The sequence below is a fragment of the Mustelus asterias genome, chromosome 14 (assembly GCF_964213995.1).
Source record: "Mustelus asterias chromosome 14, sMusAst1.hap1.1, whole genome shotgun sequence".
NCBI lineage: Eukaryota > Metazoa > Chordata > Chondrichthyes > Carcharhiniformes > Triakidae > Mustelus > Mustelus asterias.
The window spans coordinates 88,405,369-88,429,952 of NC_135814.1; the positions used below are offsets into that span (position 1 = coordinate 88,405,369).

The 24,584-nt window shown below is 44.7% G+C and overlaps 1 protein-coding gene across 2 annotated transcripts in view; it reads right to left on the bottom strand.

Annotated features, from left to right (window-relative positions):
* Positions 1 to 404: 404 nt before the first annotated feature.
* Positions 405 to 24,584, bottom strand: part of ftcd (formimidoyltransferase cyclodeaminase) — a 46,609-nt gene continuing 22,429 nt past the window's right edge. For both annotated transcript variants that reach the window (XM_078229253.1, XM_078229252.1), the window contains exons 7-15: positions 23,084 to 23,221; positions 20,352 to 20,483; positions 13,624 to 13,685; positions 11,866 to 11,992; positions 11,396 to 11,557; positions 8,166 to 8,209; positions 2,746 to 2,884; positions 2,215 to 2,310; positions 405 to 633 (exon numbers count right to left, since the gene is read on the bottom strand). In XM_078229253.1, the coding sequence (XP_078085379.1) occupies positions 535 to 633; positions 2,215 to 2,310; positions 2,746 to 2,884; positions 8,166 to 8,209; positions 11,396 to 11,557; positions 11,866 to 11,992; positions 13,624 to 13,685; positions 20,352 to 20,483; positions 23,084 to 23,221 (999 nt within the window). In that variant the 3' untranslated portion in view covers positions 405 to 534. The remainder of the gene's footprint in view (positions 634 to 2,214; positions 2,311 to 2,745; positions 2,885 to 8,165; positions 8,210 to 11,395; positions 11,558 to 11,865; positions 11,993 to 13,623; positions 13,686 to 20,351; positions 20,484 to 23,083; positions 23,222 to 24,584) is intronic.

A 24,584-nucleotide genomic window follows, 5' to 3' on the forward strand; every position in this document is an offset into this window, starting at 1 on the left:
GTGGGATAGCTTGATCTTGGTTTCGGACAAAGCTCGGCACAACATCGAGGGCCGAAGGGCCTGTACTGTGTTGTACTGTTCTATATAATGAGGTTATATTGTCCCTAGAGAGGCGGAGCCTCCTGCAGCGCTAGATCGCGGACATGTTGAGGTGGCTGGATTGCTGCTGTACACTCTGGTAGCAGGATAATGATGGATTGGGGAGGTTGTTAGGGGTGGTGGGGAGGTTGTTGGGGGTGGTGGGGAGGTTGTTGGGGGTGGTGGGGAGGTTGTTGGGGGTGATGGGGAGGTGTTGGAGCTGCGGGGGGGGGGGGGGGGGCAGTGCACCCAATTTCAGAATATAAAATTCGCCCCCTTACAGCCCCAAAGACCAGTGTTTTCACCAAGAATACCTTACACACACTGTGGTCAATGTTATTCTTTTATTCACCACTGCTGATGAACATAGATACTTTCAGTGGAAACAATCACCAGATGTTCCTATGGATTTTCAAGCTGATGTTCTGTGCTCCCTCATTGTTGTAGTCCAGTTTCTCACTCTTTCCCTGACTCTTCCCGTTTGTCAATCAGCTCCAAGACCTGAACTGTGTTCCGTTTAGCCTGATCCAAGAGGTCAAAGGTCTTCAGTCTAGCCTGTGGACAAGCAGAGAGATGGTTAACTCCTAATCTGTAAGAAAATGTCGTGCTTCAACACTGAATCTACACATGGGGCAGAATTTTCCCGTCCCACCCGCCAGGGGAATTGTAACGGGCAGGACAGAAAATTTGGTGGATCACGCAAAGGTTCTCTGGCAGGAATTTCCAGCCTTGAGGTGAGCGCGGCCGGAAAATTCCGCTCAGAGTTTCTAGACTCAGACAGTAATACAGAAAATGACAAACGCTTGTCATTTTCTACTCTATCCCCACAAACCAATGAAACATCTGCCCACTTTAATGATACAATTATATTATATATGAAGCTTTGGATTTAGACACTTACAACTTATGTTTACAACATTGAGGCTATGTCCTTGCTGCACATTGGGGGTTTATCCTCATTTATCCCCACTGCTACATGGCAATATTTTCTAGTCTGCTTTCCTGTTGTTCTCCAATAACACTCACATCTGTCAGTTATATATCCTATTACATTTTGAGAGTTACAACTGAATCTGTTTCTATCTTTTCAGGCAGGGCTTTCCAGTTCACAACAACGAGCTGAATAAAACTCCACAACTCACCTCTGGATTTTTGCCAATTACCTTAAATCTATGCCCACAGGACTCTTCTGCCCTGGAAATAATTTGAACCTATTTACCAAAATGCTCAAATCTTCCCTCAATCCTCTCTAAGAGATTATCCACATGAGATTAAAAAGCTTTCAATGGGCTTCATGAATGGGAGATTTTTTATGATCATGTTTGTAGAGTGAGAGCTTGCTTAGATTTTTAGAGGTTTATTTTATTTCATCTCTACATGGCTCCTGAGGTCTGCCCAAAGTGGAAACTGGATGAGTTGGCATGGAGGCAATGTGGGGGCATGAGTTGGTATTGCATTGACATGGAGGCTGTGAGGAGCCATGGGGGGGGGGGGGGGCGGGGAATGTGTGGGGGGGCACGTGTTATCCTTATCTGGACTTGGAGGGGGTGGGTGGGTTTGAGTTGGCAAACTCAATGCCATGGGGAGTGGGTGGGTTTGAGGGAGTGGGTGGGTTTGAGGGAGGGGGAGGCTTCGTGGGAGGGCCAAACAGATTTTATTACAATTGGGACCCATAGAACTGAGGTGGGCCTTCTAACCCACACTCAGCAAACTCCATGGCCACCTAAAATCTGCTTCTGGGGTCAGTGGGCTTGAGCTTATCCCGACCTGCCACCTCCAAAACAAAAATTGAGTGTTTGGGGGATTGAAACAGAGGTGGGTTCTGCTGAGCTGTGAGCAGTGCACCTCAGCAGTGAAAATCCTTGACTTTTATGGAGAAGGATCCTGTATAATTCACTTGTTTTATCATCTGCCTCTTTCAAGGATTTTCATACATAAATCACCAGGTTTCTCTGTTCCTCTACCCCCTTTAAAATTATATAATTAATTTACATTCTTTATTCACATTCCTCCAAACAAAATGCATTACTTCACATTATTCTGCCATGTATCTACCCCTTTCACCAGTCTGTCTATACCCCCCTGCAATCCTGTCCTGTTCAAACCCCAGCCCCGTGTCCTCTGCTCCATCCATACCTTGGCATTGAACTCCTTCTCTTTGATATCTTTGAGATTAATGATGACGTTGTAATGGGCCCCAAATACTCCCAGCTCTAAGGCTTTAGCCGCCACCTAGAAACAAGACAGAGAGTTTAGAAACAAAGTTGGGACCAGAGGCTGGAAGATCTGACTTCCCCCACAGTTACTCTTCCAATTCATGATTGGTTCAAGTTCTAACATAGGAGAGCCCATGGTCAAAGTATATTCCAGTGTTCAATTAGATCACAGGCTGAGGGAAACAAATTAGGCTCTACAGCCTTAAATGGAAATCAGCTTTTAACAAGCTAGAGGAATCTAGATCCTTCTCAAAGAACGATAAACAGTTATGATACAACAGCGCATGGCTCCAAATACTAAAAGAGTTTCCATTTAGATGCCATGAGTGATCAACATTTGCTCCCGCCTAAACAAACCTCCTTGTAAACTAACCAAAACTTGTTGGTTATTTCTGAGGAACCGGGGAGACGCCACTTGAGGGTTTCTTACTCGGCCTGTAATCACGTCTACCTGCAGATCGGATTTGCACGCCAGGTTTCCACATGTTGCCATCTCCCGGAGCACTGGCCACAGGCTGTTCACTTTCTCTGCTAAGGACAGAGGGACACTGACTGCTTTCTTCAAGCCACCCTGCATCGCAGCTTCTCGCCTGTAAAAGGAAAACGGAAAAATCAGGCTCTTGTCGCCGTGAATGCAGTTCCATCAACTGAAAGTGTGCAACTTGTTGAATGTCCCCCTAATGCCACAGTGGGACGGATTGTAACTTTCCTTGTAATTACTGAGGCTGTTATATCTTCAGTAAGGCAGCAGGGTACCACAGTGACAACATTGCAGAACACCTTGAGAATAACCAAGTCAAACATTGTCCCAAAATCCACCAATCCTCACACGTTAAAATGGGATTACAGTGGGAAAGAATTTGGGAAACACTGTCCTCACCATTCATTGCGTAAAAAAGGAGTTCCTCATTTTCCTGTTTTTTCCTTTGCCATTCACCTTAAATATATATCCTGCGGGTCTTGGTCCACATTTCCCCCTATTGACTGTGTCCCGGTCCCTCATTGAACACTTCGATCAAATCTCCTCTCAAACCTCTCTTCCCAGGAAGAACACCACCAGCTTCTCCAATCTATCCATGCAACTGAAATTCCTCATCATTGCATTCATCCTCAGGAATGTTTCCTGCGGCTTCTCCAAGGACTTAATCCACCTAAAGTGCCCCAAAGAATAGTAGACAAAATGCATGACACCAGAGGACAACGGCGCAAGGGCGCCGGGCTCCACCGGGGCAAGGGCGCCGGGCTCCACCGGGGCAAGGGCGCCGGGCTCCACCGGGGCAAGGGCGCCGGGCTCCACCGGGGCAAGGGCGCCGGGCTCCACCAGGGCAAGGGCGCCGGGCTCCACCAGGGCAAGGGCGCCGGGCTCCACCAGGGCAAGGGCGCCGGGCTCTACCGGGGCAAGGGCGCCGGGCTCCACCAGGGCAAGGGCGCCAGGTTCCACCAGGGCAGGGCGCCGGGCTCCACCGGGGCAAGGGCGCCGGGCTCTACCGGGGCAAGGGCGCCGGGCTCCACCGGGGCAAGGGCGCCAGGTTCCACCAGGGCAAGGGCGCCAGGCTCCACCGGGGCAAGGGCACGGGGCTCCACCAGGGAAAGGGCGCCAGGCCCCACCGGGGCAAGGGCACGGGGCTCCACCAGGGAAAGGGCGCCAGGCTCCACTGGGGCAAGGGCACGGGGCTCCACCAGGGAAAGGGCGCCAGGCTCCATTGGGGCAAGGGCGCCGGGCTCCACCGCGGCAAGGGCGCCGGGCTCCACCAGGGCAAGGGTACAGGACCCCACCGGGAATATAGTGCAGGAATCCACGTGGAGAAAAGCTCAAGACTCCACAAGGACAGTAGTGCAGTACACTGCTATTATTCTTGGTATGTCCCGCACTATTGTTCACATGAAATGTCAGCAGGTCAGGCCACTAAAATTGTCACGCCGGACCCAATTTCATGAGCTGTGGTCAGCAAGCCATGTGGAGACTCCATTTCTGCTTCCAAAATGAGCAGGTAATGTTAACGATTAAGGTGACAACTCGAATTACTTTTTGTGAGCCTCTCTGAATTTTTCGAGTAGCCCATGGGCGATACGGGTTGGTGGGTGGTTCAGAGCCTCACAGCATTTAAAGGTTTCAGTGGGCTGGCAACAGTTAGTGTTGCTGCACATTGCAGTCATGCAGTTAGGCCTTTCACTTTCCTTCCTAAAAGTAGGAGGGATGCCATTGATTTGGGGGTGAGTTGCTCTTGCCCTGGCAGTTGCCCTGGCAGGGAGCTCACTTGAGAGAGGCATGGTGCTGGGTGAGGTCTGAGCACCATTGCAGGTCCAAGTGGAAAGATGCCCCCGTTAGACTGGCAGTGCCTGTGTGGAATGGACATAGAGGACACAGGAGAACCGGAGATGGAGTGAGGAGCAGGGCACATGGATCTGGACAGCAGCAACAATATTTCCACCTGCATTGGGGAGCAGCAGAAAACCGCAGCGGGGACCATGAGCAGAGATGATCACTGAGACCTGGGTAGCCAGGGCCGACACACAATGGTTCAACTACTTCCAGATATTGGGACAGCAGCCTGAGATGGAGGTTGTTACAATCCGCTGCTTATTCATTCACTAAAGGAGGAATATGGAAGCAGTCTTTCCTTAACTTAGGTTTATTCGCAAACCCAGAGAACACATGCACAGGCTTCCAGTTCCTTTCCCCATCCAGCTGCAAACCAGTTCTCACATATACTTAAGAATAATGTGCTAACCTTTCTCCAGTTAGTAACGGGTGCTCTCACAACTTTGCATTACAAACACTGGACTTCGCAAGGCGGCTAGGTTTTAAAATATTTCCTTTTAACTTGGGAAGAAAGATTGTGAGGTGATACTAGACACCTTTGAATCTACAGACCCATGTAATCTTGTTGCTATGGAGAACTCAGAGAAACCTGTTGAAATATATCAAGTTATAGTTTTCAACCCTGGACATCTGCTTTTTGAGACACTGGGTAAGCAACTACTTCTATGCGGAGAAGCAAAGCAGCTACTGCTGTGAAAAACAGAGGAGGCCTGTTTTGTGATAATAACCCAGCAGGATGCTGGTGAGAGTTTGTTTTAGGTTCAAAAAGGGGACAGACCAACAGGACATTTTGTGACTTAAGGAACAAAGGAGTGACCAAGATGGGCCTCACTGGTGAAAGTTAGAGTTGGAAGACTCAGGCTGAGTGGAACGACTTTCAAAGGACTCTGGAGGTTTTGACCTAGATCAGCAGGAGAAGTGAGCCTGCTGGAGAGTGCAGGGTTTGCAAGACGTATCTTGATTGTGATAGTTAATGAAAAAGTATCTTTTCTTTAGTTTGGTGAATCAATTACTAATTAAGTAATGCTTGGTCAATGTTGGTATTAATTTGTTTGTTACAGTCGAAGTTTAAAAACCATGAAATATTGTTCTTTAATAATTTTCATCAATCACTGGGAAATTAATCTTTTAAAAGTGGTCTTTAAAAAGGTCGCTACAGGGATCATAATAAATTAAACGTTAATTACATGAATTATAGCACACAAGCTGCTTCCCCTGTGTCAGCGGACAATGAAGTCATTGCCGTAAGGACTGCCTCAGGAAGCTGAGTGCTGGGCAATCCTGCCTGTGTCCATTCATTGCAATCACTCTGTTAACAGAGGTTAGAGCAGGAGGGACTTTACCATCCACTTCCAATCCCACCTCCACATTCCTTCTGGGTCATGGAAATTCCTGACCCAAAATTCTACTTCAATGCCTCTTAATTTGGACAATTTACACTATACGCCACCTTTATATTAGTCAGGACCTGGGGAGTGGAAAAGTTCCTGGTCATCTGCCCTAGGGGGCTTAAATTTGTTCAGTAATGCTCCCCTGAGGAACTCTAGGACCTTTTAACGTATTTTTGAAAAAAAGGAGACAAAGCTGTCAAAGCTTTTCATCTTGCACTCATCAGGACAGATACAAAAATGCCAAATTTCAAAGGGAGCGACAATTTATACCACTTGAAAGAAGAGTGCTGATTGGTTGGCAAGTCAACTCTGATCGACCAATGTCCCCCACACTTTTGTTTCATTCAAAAAAAAGGCTTGGATGTGTTCCTTTAGAGGACAGGTCCCTGTAGATGAATATACAGGAAACTGTGTGTTATCCAGCATTCTACCAAGTAGAATTCTCTACGAACCAGAATCGTCACTTTACCAGCCAGAAGCAATTACAAAGTTATCCACAAACCGGATCTGTATATTGTATTATTTTATACATTAATTTATGTTTCACTGTAGTGTTGATAGTTAGAAATAAAAAAAGGGTACTGTTCGTTACTGCCCGAGTACTTACATATTAGTTCATACTCCAAGTATTGCGTTGTATTCCATAGCTAAATAGAGCTCTCTGGTAACCGGCATTTTTGATTAAACAGCACCACCTGTACCCCAAGCATGCTGGATAATAATGATTTTATTGTACGTAGATTTGAGCAAGCCTAAGTGAACATTGCTACATAGATTCATACACAGGAACCTGAACTCTGCAGGCAAAAGGAACAAGTCCAGGCATTTCTGCTTTCTTGAATGAAACAAAGTGTGGGGGGGGGGTGGAGAAATAGTTTCCAGGGTAGTTATCCACGGCAACACCTCAACCAGAGTTGACTTGCCAACCGATCAGCATTTCTTTTCATGCAGTATAAATTGTTGTTCCCTTTGAAATTTGACATTCTTATGTTTGTCCTGATGAGTGCCAGATGAAAATCTTCAACAGCATGTCTTTTTATTCAGCAATACTCTATACTACCTTTTACAATGTTAAATGCGCTATTTAAATACAAGTTGTTGTTACTTTAAGCTGCTGATGCTGAAGTCCCACTTTCCCTGAACACATAGGACTAGATAGATAGCTAGAGCAGCCTCCTATGTGTTATAAGTATGAGGCCACCTCCATGCTCGACTGTACTCTGTATCCATTCTGTACTCCACCGAAGCAGAGAACTCATGCAGGCAACTCCCTTCCCTCAAGATAATGACACAAAAAATCTTAAAGGGAGGTGGTTTTTCCCGGGCACCACATGGACCTTGCCAAAATGCATCTGGGCAGAGGGATCTGGTGTCTTTGTTCATGAATCACAGAAAGTCGGTATGCAGGTACAGCATGTAATAAAAAAGGCTAATGTAATGTCAGCATTTATTGTAGGAGGACTGGAGTATAAAAGTAGAGAAATGTTGTTGTAATTGTATAGGGTGTTGGTGAGACCACATCTGGAGTATTGTGTCCAGTTTGGTCTCCTTATTTAAGGAAGGATGTGGTGGCACTGGAGACAGTTCAGAGGAGGTTCACCAGATTGATTCTGGGGATGAGAGGGTTGACGTATGAGGAGAGATTAAAAAGTTTGGGCTTGTACTTGCTGGAGTTTAGAAGGATGAGAGGGGATCTGATCGAGGTATATAAAATACTAAAAAGGGATTGATAAAGTAAATGTAAACTAAATGTTTCTTCTTATGGGACAATCTAGAACAAGAGGTCACAGGTATAGGTTGAGAGACGGTAGATTTAAAACTGAGATGAGGAGGAACTACTTCTCGCAGAGGGTTGGTGAATTTGTGGAACTCGCTGCCCCATAGCACAGTGGAGTTTGAATCGTTGAATGGTTTCAAGGAGATAGATATATTTCTAATTTAAAAAGGGAAAGAAGGATATGGGGAACAGGTGAGGAGGTGGATTTGAGACCAGGGAGAGATCAGCCATGATCTGATTGAATGGCAGAGCAGGCTCAAAGGGCTGAATTTGCCTACTTCTACTCCTAATTCCTATGTTCCTATGTAAGAGCAAGAAACAGTGAATCCAGAGAACTGGGTTCAATCAGAATTGTTGGCACTCCTACGAGTGAGACTTACCTTTCCCTTTCTGCTGATGTCGACTTGGGCATCTTGATGGCAGCCTGAAGAAGAGATTGGAAGATCACAAGCTCAGTTTACCATGTTCCTCTGGATGGACACATACATTGAGGAATAAGTGGGAATGGAAGAAAACATGGACCCAGGGATAATGCAAAGCCAACTCTTTGTTGCGCAGATAAAGTCCCCAAATTTTTTAAAGGATCAAAAACACTGACAGGCTCAAGCAAGCAACTTCAACAAGTACTGTCCCTTCCTCTTCCAGAATCCAAATAGTAATAGTTAGTACACATCTCTGTGAAACCAGCTGCCTGCACAAAGTCTATCATAACAATACATCCAATTTACAGCATGGACATTAATCAACTAATCTATAGCAGGGTTTATGCTCCGTACAAATCTCTTTCCATCTTAATTGATCCAATTCACTCAGCATAACTGCCTGTACCTTTCTCCTTTTTATGTTTTAAAGGAAGTGACAGCAGAGATAGTGGAGGCTTTGGTGATAATATTCCAAGCTTCCCCGGATTTTGGAAAGGTTCCAGTGAATTGGAAACACATTAATGTAACATCCCTGTTCCAAAAGGGAGCAAGGCAGGAAGTAGGAAACTATAGGCCAGATAGTTTGCCAACTCTGATTGGGAAATTGTTGGAATCCATTATTAAGGAAGTAATAACAGGGCTTTTGAAAGTCAAAACGCAATCCATCAGAGTCAGCATGGTTTTATGAAGGGTAAACCATGTTTGACTAATTTGCTCGAATTCTTTGAAGATGTAACAGGCAAAGTGGATAATGGGCGTCCTGTAGATGTAGTATATCTGGACTTCCAGAAGGCATTTGATAAGGTGCCACACAAAAGGTTAATATACAAGGTAGGATCCCACAAGGTTGGGGGCACAGTGGTAGCACTGCTGCTTCATAGTGCCAGGGACCAGGGTTTGATTCCCGACTTGGGTCACTGTCTGTGCGGCGTCTGCACGGGTTTCCTCCAGGTGCTCTGGTTTCCTCCCACAGTCCAAAAGACGTGCGGGTTAGGTGCATTGGCCATGCTAAATTCTCTCAGTGTACCTGGAGTATGGCGACTAGGGGATTTTCACAGTAACTGCACTGCAGTGTTAAGTAAGCCTACTTGTGACAATAAATAAACTTTTAAAAACTTCAATATATTAGCTTGGATAGAGGTTAGTTAACCAACAGAAAGCAAATAGTAGGAATGAATACGTCTTTTACAGAGAAATTAAAGACCAGAATCAGATAAGGACACTGTAAAAAATAGTGGGAACTGAATAACGTTAAAAGGACTAGCCTTAAGATTTTGTACCTAAACGCTTGGAGCATTCAAAATAAAATGGATGAATTAGTTGTGCAGGTAGATGTAAAGGGGTATGATATAATTGGGATTACAAAGACATGGCTCCTAGGTGACCAAGGATGAGAGCTAAACATTGAGGGTTATTCAGTATTTAGGAGGGGCAGACAGAAAGTAAAGGTGGTGGAGTTGCATTGTTGATTAAAGAAGATATTGATAAAATATCGAGGAAAGATATTAGCACAGACGATGTGGAATGTGTATGGGTCGAGTTAAGAAACACCAAGGGGCAAAAAACATTCATGGAGGTGGTATACAGACCACCAAACTGTAGTGGTAATGTTGGGAATAGCATTAGACAGGAAATCAGAGATGCATGTGATAAAAGAACATCTGATATTACGGGTGACTTTAATCTGCATACAGACTGGGTGAGTCAAATTAGTCACAGTACAATAGAGGAGGAATTTCTGGAGTGTACACGGAATAGTTTTCTGGACCAATATGCTGAGGAACCAACAAGGGAGCGGGTAATCTTGGACTGGGTGTTGTGCAATGTGGAAGGATTAGTTGGCGATCTAGCTGTGAGGGAATCCTTGGCGACGAGTGACCAACTAAGTGCCACACAATAAGGTGGAAAAAGCCACCACTGCCGCTGGTGGGCTCAATACCACTTTTTCTGCCTGACATTGGATTTTGCTGCTATGGAGATGATTCTGCCCTATGCCAGCTCTCTGTAGAACAATCCAATCAGCCCCTTTACCTCACTCTATCTCCACAGCCCTGCAAATTTATCTCCCTCATATGCAAATCCAATTTCCTTTTGAAATCATTCACTGTCTTCACTTCCACCACCCTTATAGACAGTGAGATCCAACTCATTACCACCCACCACATAAGAATGTTCTTCCCCACATCATCCCTGCATCTTGTACCCAAAACCTTAAATCTATGTTCCTCTAGTTTTTGTGCCATCAGGGTGGCACAGTGGCACAGTGGTTAGCACTGCTGCCTCACAGCACCAGGGATCCGGGTTCGATTCCAGGTTTGGGTCACTGTCTATGCGGAGTCTGCGCATTCTCCCCGTATCTGGGTGGGTTTCCTCCAGATGCTCCAGTTTCCTCCCACAGTCCGAAAGACGTGCTGGTTAGGTGCATTGGCCATGCTAAATTCTCCCTCAGTGTACCCAAACAGGCACTGGAGTGTGACGACTAGGGGATTTTCACAGGAACTTCATTGCGATGTTAATGTAAGCCTATTTGTGATACTAATAAATAAAAGATTGGGAACTTTGTCTAACTTTGCTGAATATGTCATAATTTTGTATACCTCTAATAAATCTCCCTCTATCACCTTTGCTCCAAGGAGAACAACCACAGTTTCTCCGACCTAACAGTCGGGGCGGCACGGTAGCACAGTGGTTAGCACTGCTGCTTCACAGCTCCAAGGACCTGGGTTCGAATCCCGTCTCGGGTCACTGTCTGTGTGGAGTTTGCACATTCTCCTCGTGTCTGCGTGGGTTTCCTCCGGGTGCTCCGGTTTCCTCCCACAGTCCAAAGATGCGCGGGTTAGGTTGATTGGCCATGCTAAAAAAAAATTGCCCCTTAGTGTCCTGAGATGCGTAGGTTAGAGGGATTAGCGGGTAAATATGTAGGGATATAGGGGTAGGGCCTGGGTAGGATTGTGGTCGGTGCAGACCTGATGGGCCGAATGGCCTCTTTCTGCACTGTAGGGTTTCTATGAACGTTGTAGCTAAAATCCCCCATCTCTGGAACCATTCTGAAAAATCTCCACTGCATCCTCTGAAGGACCTTCATATTCTTAATGTATGGTGGCCAGAAGTGGACGCAATATTCCAATTGTGGCCTAACCAGACTAAATGCCAGTTCTTTCTTTATCAATCATTCATATATCACTCACCATGTAGCTGTTGAATGCGTTGGAGTCATCATCCACCATTGTGATAAGCTCTTTCATTGTCTGATGGAATGGAGTGATCAGCCTCCTCATTTGACTGTCCAGATGGTCAAACTGTCGCTTCCCATAGGTCATTAATCCAACCATTGAACCCAGGGCCGCACCCTAGTAAATGAATGCAGATTAAACAAACAATTCATTGGAGAGTCAGACAGAAGCACAACCCAACACTAGTCCAAAGATGTGCAGGTTAGGCTGATTAGTCATGTTAAATTGCTCCTTAATATCAGGGAGATTAGCAGGGTAAATACGTGGGGTTATGGGGATAGGGCCTGGGTGGGATTGTCATTGGTGCAGGCTCGATGGGCTGAATGGCCTAGGGGTTCTATGATTCTATGACTAGTCACAGGGGTGACTGTGAAATTGAATTGAGGATGTATTTTGCAGTACATCTGAAACCTTAATGTACAAACCATGGCAGCCACGGCTGCAGCAACAGATCCTCCCCCAGGGGCTGCGGAACGAGCTCCAACGCTTTGGATAAACTCCCGCAAAGGTCTAGAAACCAGACAGTCCTCTCTCTCATCCTGCACCATGTATCTGGTGAAAATAAACATACCATACATTGAACAAACCTCCTAAAAACATTAGGGAGACCCTTGTAGATCATATTCTTTAGACATTTCTTTACAGTATTATAAAATAAATAAAATACATAGGCAGTTTTCTTTAAATCAACCAATTCTTGAGTTGCAAACATTTTTGTCCCATTCACAGATTACTGCTAGGTGTACATTACGTCAATGCTATTTGTTCCAGTCCGGACATTCATCTTGATCATTCTGGGGTATTATCTCTAAAGGTTGGTGAATCTAATAACATCATTCTGGTCAAATGGTCCATTTATTGCAGTATGAGTGGAGGTGATAAAGGATGGAGTAATCTAACGTTGGTAATATGTCAGAATGCTCAGGGTTAACCCAAGCTTAGCCTCTGTTCATCGCTGGCATTCTTTTCTGAAACCTGTTCCGCTTTGTGACAGAGCTGCAGAGCGGAAACCTAATGGCAAAGCAAAAATAAACAGGCAAGGAACATGAGGAATAAAATGTGACACTTTTGAGGATAGATAAGGGTAGCTCACTGGTACAAATGACTGTCAGGGGATGTTTACTGATGGATATCAACCGAGAATCGTGTGGTGCTCTGGTACTAAAGCTGTACCATCTTTCCCATTTTCAGTTAGTGAACCAGCTGAGGTGTTGAGGTGATCATAAGAATGGCCTCTGTCATCACAATATAGCCTTAAGATGCAGCTATATACATTGTACTTGATTGCAGGCTATTAAGTTTAAATTTATTTATTAGTGTCTCAAGTAGGCTTACAAAGTGCCGCCCATAGATTTAGGATTAATAAATTTATGCCTGTGTGGAGAGCAAAGCAAAATACTGCAGATGCTGGAATCTGAAGCACAAACAGAAAATGCTGGAAAATCTCAGCAAGTCTGACAGAATATTCTCTCTCCACAGGTACTGTCAAACCTGCTGAGATTTTCCAGCACTTCCTGTTGCTGAATGGAGATTTCTTGAACTTGCTGACTAAATACACCCAGACCCCAAGGGATAATGTATTAATGTAGATAAGTGTATCTTCATACCTACTGGAACAGAAAACAAAAAAAAACACAAAATGAAGAAAAATTAATTACCAAAGCTCAAAAAACATTTGGGGTGATGCCTTCATGATATCAACTTTCCCTACGGCTGCAAACCCCCCAGTCATAGAATCCTACAGTGCAGAAGGAGACCATTCGACCCATCGAGTTAACACCAACCACAATCCCACCCAGGCCTTATCCCCGTAAACCCATGCATTTAACCCTAGCAAGTCCCCCTGATACTAAGGGGCAATTTAGCATGGCCAATCCACCTAACCCGCATATCTTTGGAGTGTGGGAGGAAACCGGAGCACCCGGAGGAAAGCCACGCAGACACGGGGAGAATGTGCAAACTCCACACAGACAGTGACCCAAGCCGGGAATCGGAGTCCACTGTTTTAACATTGTTGGAGTGAAAGCAGTTCTGAAGAAACTCCTAACTATTTGCTCTTAAATCTTCGCTCGTGTCCCTTCAAAGGTCAGCAGACCTTTGCTCGTTGTACAACAATGATGGTGTTGTTTAGAAATAGCAATTTTAGCGACTAATAAACTCATACCAAGAAGTGCATCACTTACTCAATGATTCTTTCTTTAGCACTGAAAGGAGCGAGAGAATCCAGTCCCAGGCGGCTTATAACCTGCAGTTAAGTGGATAGAGCAGCACAATAAGGAACATAGAAAGAAAGGAACAGGAGCAGACCATTCAGCACTTCATATCTATTCTTGGCTATTTAAATCGATCGTGGCTGGTCTGCACTGTAACTCTGTTTAACCACCATGGTTCCATAATGTTCAACACTTTTGCCGAAAAATAAAGGAGGAAGTGACGGCATGGTGTTAGGAAAAACATTAGCTTAAATTAATGCTCACTGATTGACTCCCTATCTAGTACAGTAGAATGGAGCTAGCCCACACATGCCCAATATGGTCCAATAGAGATATATCACTCATATCCAGTATGGCAGGATGGAAGTATCCTATACTTACCTTCTATGTTAGAATGGGGATGTTCCACATTTCCAGGACAAGCCCAGATTGGGGGTGGGCGGAAGGAGAAAGTATCTTCCCCTGCATTCAAAAGATGTGTCTCAAAGGCACTTCAGTGTTTCCTCATGAGAAGTAGGTATATGCAGTATATGAAACATTGTGTTTATCATAATACATGCAGTTTGCTATGTGTATATTATAAATCTGTCAAAGGGTCCATTTATAGTGTGCGTGGAATATTTCCATATGATAATTAAAAATATCCCTACCCCACTGCTACTCTCCATTTTGCCTCAAGTCTCTCTCCAGTCTCCCTACATTCCATCCCTGAGCTCTTGCTAGTTTCCATTTCATCCCCATCTTCACCTTGTCTCCTGCAAATTCATTTGTCCACCCTCAACCTCCTTGAGCATCTCTTACTTTTCTCTTGGTCTCTAAATAATTGTGTGTGACTGAGGTGACTGTGTTAACTGTTTCCTAACCTCAGCACTGTCCTTCTCAGTACTGATGTTAAACTGACTTGATTGTAATTGTTGGGGCTATCCCTACAACCTTTTTTGAACAGGCAGGTAGCACAGGAATCAATCTCCTGAGATTATCTCACACTAACTGCTTTTACATTTCAGGTACTGGTGAACGAGGGTGGTTCCAGAGAGCACTGGAGCAAGAACTACGTTCGTGGCACGACAGGTAGCTCAGCTGCACAGGACGGGAGGAGGAAGAGTGGAAGTGTTATAATGGTAGGTGTTCCCACAGTTACAGCAGCAGATGGGTGTTTCTACGACTGTAGATGAGACTCCAGGATGGTATGTTGCCTTCATGGTGCCAGGTTCATGGATGTCACAGAGCGACTGCAGACCATTCTTTTGGGGGAGGGCAAACAGCCAGAGATAGTACTCCCCTTGGGACCAATGACATCGAAAAAGGCTGAGGTCCAGATTTTGGGGAGTTAGGAAGAGAATTAAAAAGCAGGAGCTCAAGAGCAGTAACCTCAGGATTACTCCCAGTGCCACATGCTAGTGAGCATTAGAATAGGAAGATTGGTCAGTTCAACACGTGGCTGGAGAAAAGGAGGAAGAGGGAGGGTTGTAGATTTCTGAGGCATTGGGACCTGTTCTGGGGCAATGGGATCTGTACAAGAAGGTCATTTTCCATTTCAATAGGACTGGGGCTAATGTTGTTGCAGGGATGTTTGTGGGAACCTGGCAATAACATTGATCGGTATAGTATATAGACCACCAACTAGAGGAAGGGATGTCGAGGAACTAATTTGCAAAGAAATTACAGAGAGGAACAAGAATTATAGGTAATTCTAATGGGGGACTTTAATTATTCAAATATAGATTGGGATAGGAATAGTATAAAGGGATAAGAAGGGCGAGAGTTCCTGGAGTGTGTTCAACATGATTTTCTGCAGCAGTATGTTTCTGGTCCAGGCAAGCACTGTTGGATCAGGTTCTGGGGAATGCGTGGCCCATGTGGATTCAATAACAGAGCATTGAGGGGACAGTGACCATTGTATCATAAGGTTTAGGTTTTTTTATTCATTTGTGGGACATGGGCGTCGCTGGCTGGCCAGCATTTATTGCCCATCCCTAGTTGCCCTTGAGAAGGTGGTGGTGAGCTGCCTTCTTGAATCGCTGCAATCCATGTGCTGTGGGTTGACCCACAATGCTGTTAGGGAGGGAATTCCAGGATTTTGACCCAGCGTTCGCAAAGGAATGGCGATATATTTCCAAGTCAGGATAGTAAGTGGCTTGAAGGGGAACATGCAGGTGGTGATGTTCCCATTTATCTGCTGCCCTTGTCCTTCTAGATGGAAGTGGTCATGTGTTTGGAAGGTGCTGTCTAAGGATAGAACATAGAACATAGAACAGTACAGCACAGAACAGGCCCTTCGGCCCACGATGTTGTGCCGACCTTCATCTGAAACCAAGATCAAGCTATCCCACTCCCTACCATCCTGGTGTGCTCCATGTGCCTATCCAATAACCGCTTAAATGATCCTAAAGTGTCTGACTCCACTATCACTGCAGGCAGTCCATTCCACACCCCAACCACTCTCTGCGTGAAGAACCTACCTCTGATATCCTTCCTATATCTCCCACCATGAACCCTATAGTTATGCCCCCTTGTAATAGCTCCATCCACCCGAGGAAATAGTCTTTGAACGTTCACTCGATCTATCCCCTTCATCATTTTATAAACCTCTATTAAGTCTCCCCTCAATCTCCTCCGCTCCAGAGAGAACAGCCCCAGCTCCCTCAACCTTTCCTCATAAGACCGACACTCCAAACCAGGCAGCATCCTGGTAAATCTCCTCTGCACTCTTTCCAGCGCTTCCACATCCTTCTTATAGTGAGGTGACCAGAACTGCACGCAATATTCCAAATGCGGTCTCACCAAGGTCCTGTACAGTTGCAGCATAACCCCACGGCTCTTAAACTCCAACCCCCTGTTAATAAAAGCTAACACACTATATGCCTTCTTCACAGCTCTATCCACTTGAGTGGCAACCTTTAGAGATCTGTGGATATGGACCCCAAGATCTCTCTGTTCCTCCACAGTCTTCAGAACCCTACCTTTGACCCTGTAATCCACATTTAAATTAGTCCTACCAAAATGAATCACCTCACATTTATCAGGGTTAAACTCCATTTGCCATTTTTCAGCCCAGCTTTGCATCCTATCTATGTCTCTTTGCAGCCTACAACACCCCTCCACCCCATCCACTACTCCACCAATCTTGGTGTCATCAGCAAATTTACTGATCCACCCTTCAGCCCCCTCCTCTAAGTCATTAATAAAAATCACAAAGAGCAGAGGACCAAGCACCGATCCCTGCGGCACTCCGCTAGCAACCTGCCTCCAGTCCGAAAATTTTCCATCCACCACCACCCTCTGTCTTCGATCAGATAGCCAGTTACCTATCCAATCGGCCAACTTTCCCTCTATCCCACACCTCCTTACTTTCATCATAAGCCGACCATGGGGGACCTTATCAAACGCCTTACTAAAATCCATGTATATGACATCAACCGCCCTACCTTCATCAACACACCTAGTTACCTCCTCAAAAAATTCTATCAAATTTGTGAGGCACGACTTGCCCTTCACAAATCCGTGCTGACTATCCCGGATTAATCCGCATCTTTCTAAATGGTCGTAAATCCCATCCCTAAGGACCTTTTCCATCAACTTACCAACCACCGAAGTCAGACTAACCGGTCTATAATTACCAGGGTCATTTCTATTCCCTTTCTTAAACAGAGGAACAACATTTGCCACTCTCCAGTCCTCTGGCACCATCCCCGTGGACAGTGAGGACCCAAAGATCAACGCCAAAGGCTCTGCAATCTCATCCCTCGCCTCCCAAAGAATCCTAGGATACATTTCATCAGGCCCAGGGGACTTATCGACCTTCAGTTTATTCAAAACTGCCAGTACATCCTCCCTCCGAACATCTATTTCCTCCAGCCTATTAGCCTGTAACACCTTCTCTTCCTGAAAAACATGGCCCCTCTCCTTGGTGAACACTGAAGAAAAGTATTCATTCATCACCTCGCCTATCTCTACTGATTCCATACACAAGTTCCCACCACTGTCCTTGACCGGCCCTAACCTCACCCTGGTCATTCTTTTATTCCTCACATAAGAGTAAAAAGCCTTGGGGCTTTCCTTGATCCGACCCGCCAAGGACTTCTCATGTCCCCTCCTAGCTCTCCTCAGCCCCTTTTTCAGCTCATTCCTTGCTAACTTGTAACCCTCAATCGAGCCATCTGAACCTTGTTTCCTCATCCCTACATAAGCTTCCCTCTTCCTTTTCACAAGACAGTCCACCTCTTTTGGTGAATTGCTGCAGTGCATCTTGTAGATAGTACACACTGCTGCTACTGAACACAGTGGTAGAGGGATTGAATGTTTGTAGATGTGGTGCCAATCAAGGGGGCTGCTTTGTCCTGGATGGTGTCAAGCTTCTTGAGTGTTGTTGGAGCTGCACCCAACCAGGCAAGTAGGGAGTATTCCATCACACTCCTGACTTGTGCCTTGTAGATGGTGGATAGGCTTTGGGGAATCAGGAGGTGAGTTACTCGCTGCAGTATTCCTAGCCTCTGATCTGCTCTTGTAGCCACTGTGTTTATGTGGTGAGTCCAGTTGAGTTTCTGGTCAATGGTAACCCCAAGGATGTTGACAATGGGGGATTCAGTGATGGTTACACCATTGAATGTCAAGGGGCGCTGGTTAGCGTGTCTCTTATTGGTGATGATCATTGCCTGGCATTTGTGTGGCGCAAATGTTATTTGCCTGGATATTGTCCAGATCTTGTTGCATTTGAACATGGACTGCTTTAGTATCTGAGGATACTGGCAGTGGAAAAGGACAAGGAGTGATCCAGAGCAGGGATAAATTGGGGAAAAGCCAACTTCGATTGGATGAGAGTACGTCTGAATCAGGTGAGTTGGAATCAAATGTTGGTAGAAAAGACAGTGGGCTACATTCAAAGTGATTGTAGTTCAGGCAATTTCAATGCTTATTCCATTGAAGGGGAAAGGTAGGACAAATAAATCAAAAGCATGCTGGGTGATGAGAGATAAGTCAAGGGAGTGGACTTTGGTAGAATGCTCCTTCAGAGATCAAGTGCAGACTCAATGGGCCAAATGGCACTGTAAAGATTCTGTGTTTGCGTGATTCTGTGATAAAAAGCAAACAAAACACTGGGGTTCATTTCCAGAGGGATCGAAACGCTGTCAGCAGTTATGGGAGGATTCAAAACTCAAGGTCATAAAGATAAGACATTCACTCATAAGTTCATCAGGAATTCACCTATAGATTAAATTTACCTATAGATGCAAAATTCACGACCACATACAGTTGTTGATGCACTTAAGGGGAAGCTAGGTCTGTAATTAATGGAGAAAAGAAAAGAAGGGTATCCTGATAGAGAGATGGGAGGTGTTGTTTAAAGGGTTAATGTTAAATATCTAAATATATAGTCTACATTATCAGTGACGTAAGATCACATTACAACAAGGCATAGACAGAGATAGTTCTATGTAGAGCCTTGTGCTATCTGTATTGAATACGGTTATAATGTTCAATAAAAGATAAAGTTTACCAATTGCCTTGCCTCCAGAAATCAAGATCACGAACAACCCCATCTAAAACTCACAACGTTGATAACACAGGAGTTATATATTTCACTGGTTGGATGATTGCTTTAAGAGCCAGTCACATGATTTGATGGTGGTGTCATTGGGGTGTTTCAGAGGCTCCTGCTTTAGTTAGTTTCATTTTCTACTCTGTGCAGGCAACAGCTCCTGCAATAAATCTGTTGTTGTTATTTTGAATCTATGGGGCAAATTTTCCAATTCTGCCCACCACTTGAATCGTAGCAGGTGAGGGGTGGGCCATGGAAAGGTTCGTTGACCTTGGGCAGGATTTTCCGGTTTCAGGGCGAGTGCTGCTAGAAAATCCCACCCTACAAACCAGATGTGCAAACCACATCTTTTTCTTTAAAACCCACAACCCCTAAGGTAGTTAGGACATTACAATAGAAGAAGGCCTGTGGGAAACATAAATATTGGCGTACACACATGGTCCAAATGGCCTGTTTCTGTGCTGTTGACTTGATGTAAGTTTCCCTCAGTTAGGTTAGATTTCTAGACATCGCTGAATCTGTCATTGGAAGTGAAATGGCAAAGTGTCCATTTCCCACATGGTGTGGGAATGGCAGGGAGATGTCTCCATGGGTCTGAGATGGAAGTGTTTGATTCTTTGGCACGACTATTCCTCACATTAATGGGCACTAAACTCAGGCAAATAAAACTCTGCCTCAGGTTCTGACCAAGACCACAAGAAACTACAAAGGGTCATGAATATGGCCCAGCCCATCATTCAAACCAGCCTCCCATCCATTGACTCAGTCTACACTTCCCGCTGCCTCGGCAAAACAGCCAGATAATCAAGGACCCCACTCACCCCGATCATACTCTCTTCCACCTTCTTTCATCAGGAAAAAGATACAAAAGTTTGAGATCATGTACCAACCGATTCAAGAACAGCATCTTCCTTGCTGCCATCAGACTTTTGAATGCCCTGCCTTATATTAAGTTGATCTTTCTCTACACCATAGCTATGGCTGTAATACTACATTTTGCACTCTTTCCTTTCCTTCTCACCTAAGTACTCTATGAACGGTATGCTTTGTCTATATAGTGTGCAAGAAACAATACTTTTCACTGTATACCAATATATGCGACAATAATAAATCAAATCAAATCAAATCAATCATCCCCATTTGCAGTTAACACACATACCAGTCGGACTTTATGCTCTTCCTCAAGAATAAATAAGTTTTCCTTCTTCATGTAAAATTCTGCCGCATCCATCATGGCTTTCAATGGGATGAGGCCCACAATCTGAGAACCCACTATGGGCAAGTCCAAATCCTGTGAAGAAAATAACATATTACCATGGCAACAATGGAGTACCAACTACATCGCGAATGAAGAGTGTTCCGATTGACAAATAACCTGACTAAGTCCCATTTGTTCTTTGGTGTCATCTTCTTCCCAGAATGTTGACTTGCCATGGATCTCCCCTCTGCCTTTCCTGCACGGCCTCTACACATTCTGCATTAATCAACAACATCCAGTCCATTATATCCATCATCCATTTTTTCCTCTGCTTCCATCTCCTTTGTTTTCTGTCGATCTTCCTCTCCAACACTGTCTGTGTCTACAACCTACTCTACTGATGTGGCCTAAGTATTATATCTTTGTCTCTTTGATATCATGCACTCATTTCCTCTCTTCTCCAGCCATTATCAGCACTTCCTCATTGGTCTTTCTGTCCGAGTAGATTATGCGGAACATCTTCCTATATGTCTACATCTCGAACGTATTCAGCTTATCAATGATCTCTTAGTTTTTTTGCCGTTGTCTCCATGGCACATAACACAGATGAAAAAATCTAGCACCTCAGCACTCTATTCCTAAGATTCAGGTTCATTTGGGGACTGGGCAGAGCAGATGGGGAGAAACTCTTCCCCCTTGTAAAATGGTCAAGAACGAGAGGGCACAACTTTAAACTGATTTGCAAAAGAAGCAAATGTGATGTGAGGAAACACTTTTTCACACAAATAGCTTGGTTCTGGAATGTATTGCCTGGGAGGAGGCAGGTACAATCGAAGAATTCAAGAGGACATTCGATGATTATTTGAATAGAAACAGGGATACGGGGAAAAGGCAGGGGAATGGCACCAAGATACACACCTTTATTTCCTGATGGTAGACTCTAGTAAGTGCCTTCCTATAGTTTATGAAGCATACATACACAGGTTTTTCACATTTCCGGGTATCTTTCAATCACTACTTGCAAGTTAAAGATCCCCTTTCTTGTTCCTTTCTTGGGTCTGAATCCTGACGAGTCATCTCTCTGTCTCTCTGCAGACTGGTTTATTAGAATAATTTTAATCACATGGCTCATGAAGCAGATTGCCTGTTCGCTGAACACTCAAATGATTTTTCATTTCTTTGAGAGCTTAATGAACAAGATGCTCAGGTCAGAGTCAATAATGTGTGAATTTTGTCGCAGAGGTCTGTCAGTGTCCCAGCATTAACATTCAGGGTTTTCAGATGTTCTGTTGATAACTCAATTCCTTTTCTTCCATCTTCTCGATCACTCCACTAACTTCTGCCTCAATTATCTCTGCTCCTCTTGTTCCCTCTGATGTCAATTCACTTCGGTCTCAATTTTATTTAGTTCTCTGATGGACTCCACACATCATTTCTCTACACTTGCCTTTTTTAAAGAGTGGTTTGCCTTCCTTGCTCCACATGCATGGGTGGGATTGTGGTCGGTGCAGACTCGATGGGCCGAATGGCCTCCTCCTGCACTGTAGGGTTTCTTTCTATGCTTTTTTTAAAAGAGAGGTTTGCCTTCCTTGCTCTTTATGCAGCCACTATTTGTAGTTTTTCTTCCTCGCTGTTAGTGCTTCAACTTCTCCTGCAATGACCGCATGTTGTGCGATTCCCTTGCAGTGATCTTCATACCATTTTCCTCGCTCTCCCTTCATGATTTTCTTATCTGTTTTTCTATATACTTCGTATTTTTCTTTATTGTTAATTTCTGTCTCCTTTCCTCCATCATCATCACTCTTGATGTTGCCATCTCTCTTTCTGAGGGAGTGCCTCGGTTACAGAGTGTTTCTCGCTCTGTTTCAACTTTGCCCGATGCATTCCTATCATTTCCTCCTCACTACAGATCTTGATTCCTGAATTAAAGATGCTAGCTACCTCCACAGAATACTTCATCAGCACACCTTCCCCATCAGCCTGCCTACACTGGGATTTGCTCTTTCATGGGATTTCCAGCTTGGTCTCCATCTTCATCAGAAGCAGGCAGAGACCGGGATTGACGTCCATATTCGGGTAAGTGAAGGCATTTTTGATGCTGTTTTTGTACCTCTTGCTGATCGGCAGATTCGATTTCTGTGAACATCTCCTGGATGCCTCCAGGTGTACAATCTTCTTGCATGATGTTTGAACAACAGACAATTTCCAATGGGTGGCACAGTGGTTAGCACTGCTGCCTCACAGCGCCAGGGACTCGGGTTCGATTCCCGGCTTGAGTCACTGTCCATGCGGAGTCTGCACGTTCTCCCCATGTCTGTGTGGGTTTCCTCCGGATGCTCTGGTTTCCTCCCATAGTTTGAAAGACATGTTGGTTAGGTGCATTGGCCATGCTAAATTCTCCCTCAGTGCAACCAAACAGGCGCCGGAGTGTGGCGACTAGGGGATTTTCACAGTAACTTCATTGCAGTGTTAATGTAAGCCTACTGGTGACACTAATAAATAAACTTTAACTTTGAAAAAGTCCCATAAATTTTAGTTAAGAAAGTTATTTGAAGTGGAAGGGTGCATTTCCTGTTCTTACTGCAATAGCCTGCAGTACATAAAGATATGCCATCAAATAGTGAAGCTACATTGTCTAGCAATAGAAGCTCTATAACACAAACTTACAATGTATGTTGCTTCTTCCACATTACCTTGGCATCCTTACAGACTTCCTCAAATACGGTGTGCAACGCAGTCACCTCAAAATCCAGAAGATTAGTAGACACCTGGGCAATATTGGCTTCTTCCAAGTACCAGCCGATAGCCTGGACTTTGTTCAGACGTCCTGGCTGCACAATACAAAGAATGAGTCACTGAGACACTTTCCAAAACATTACTTCACAAATTGCTATTGGAACGCCCTTCACTTAAATAAGGTTTGAGCTCAAAGTATCATGGCTACCACCTCAATCTTACCAATGCCTGTGACCCCTCTATCCTCAGGATCTCAATCACTGCTGATAGGATCTCCAACCACTTCCCTCATTGCAGCCCCCTTCCCCCTTTCAACTCCACCTCCTTCTGCATCTACCCCCAGAAATAACGCCATCCCTAAGATTTTTACAGTTGCTCATTCACATTCCCAATAGTTTTGCCTTTGACCCTTATTCACCATGACAGCTCTGCAACCATCAACCTGCTCACTTCCATTTTTAGTGCCTTGACCCTATCAAAACCTTGGTTCTCTCCAATTGAGAAGCTCTCTGCCAATGTGGGCCCCTTCTTCCCATCCTCAAGTTGGAGTGGCACAGACATGGGAGTGTCTGGTGCACAGCCCGGTTTAGTCATCTTCACCTGGCCTGGCTGGACAACACCGATAGATTGCAGACCTCCCTCCCTCAGCCCAACATTGTAGAGTGATCCTGAAGACCAAAGATCTGACTACTTCTCTTTTCCATGACATAGCGTGTCCATAAACCCCCCTCCACCTTCAACAATAAGTGCCTCTTGCCTTGTTCTCTCATTCCAGTTTTCCCTCATTCTTTCCTTGAGCCCATCTAATTGATGAGACCTGTGGCCTGATACCACCATCCCCATTTAACCAATCCAGATAATATGAACACAAATCCTCATGTGGCCTTTGAACAGTAAAATCAGCCAAATTGAAAATGCCCCATCTTCCTATTCCCCGCCTTGAATGTTGGGTTAAAATAACTCAGGTAAACATGTTGGAAGCTGCGAATTGGTTGAAGAACAGGCTTGTTAGGTGACCCTTCCTGCGGCACAATACCTATCAGGGCTCCTTCTGGCAGAATGGCTCATTCTGGATACCATTTGGAGTCTACTTTGAGGAAACTCATATCCAGTGGGTTTGATTTTAGCAGGTACACTGACATCACCAGCTGAGTTAACACTGAATAGCACTGTGGGATCATTTGTATGGTTTGCTTCAGTTAAAAGACTTAATTTCAAGGTATTTCTGCCTGTGTAACTAATTATGCTAAGCTTTAAAGCTAACAACCACACTTTAAAACTCACCTGGGAATTCTGGGATGAGCTTAGAAATTGACTGCATTTGAAAATACAGTGTTAGCAGAAATGATGCTGAACAGCCTCACAGCTGCCAATTGTTTATGTAAGTTGGAGACTGTGTGTCCCTGGCTCTTTCAATAACATAGATAAGAATTCATCTATTGTAAGTAACAGTTATCT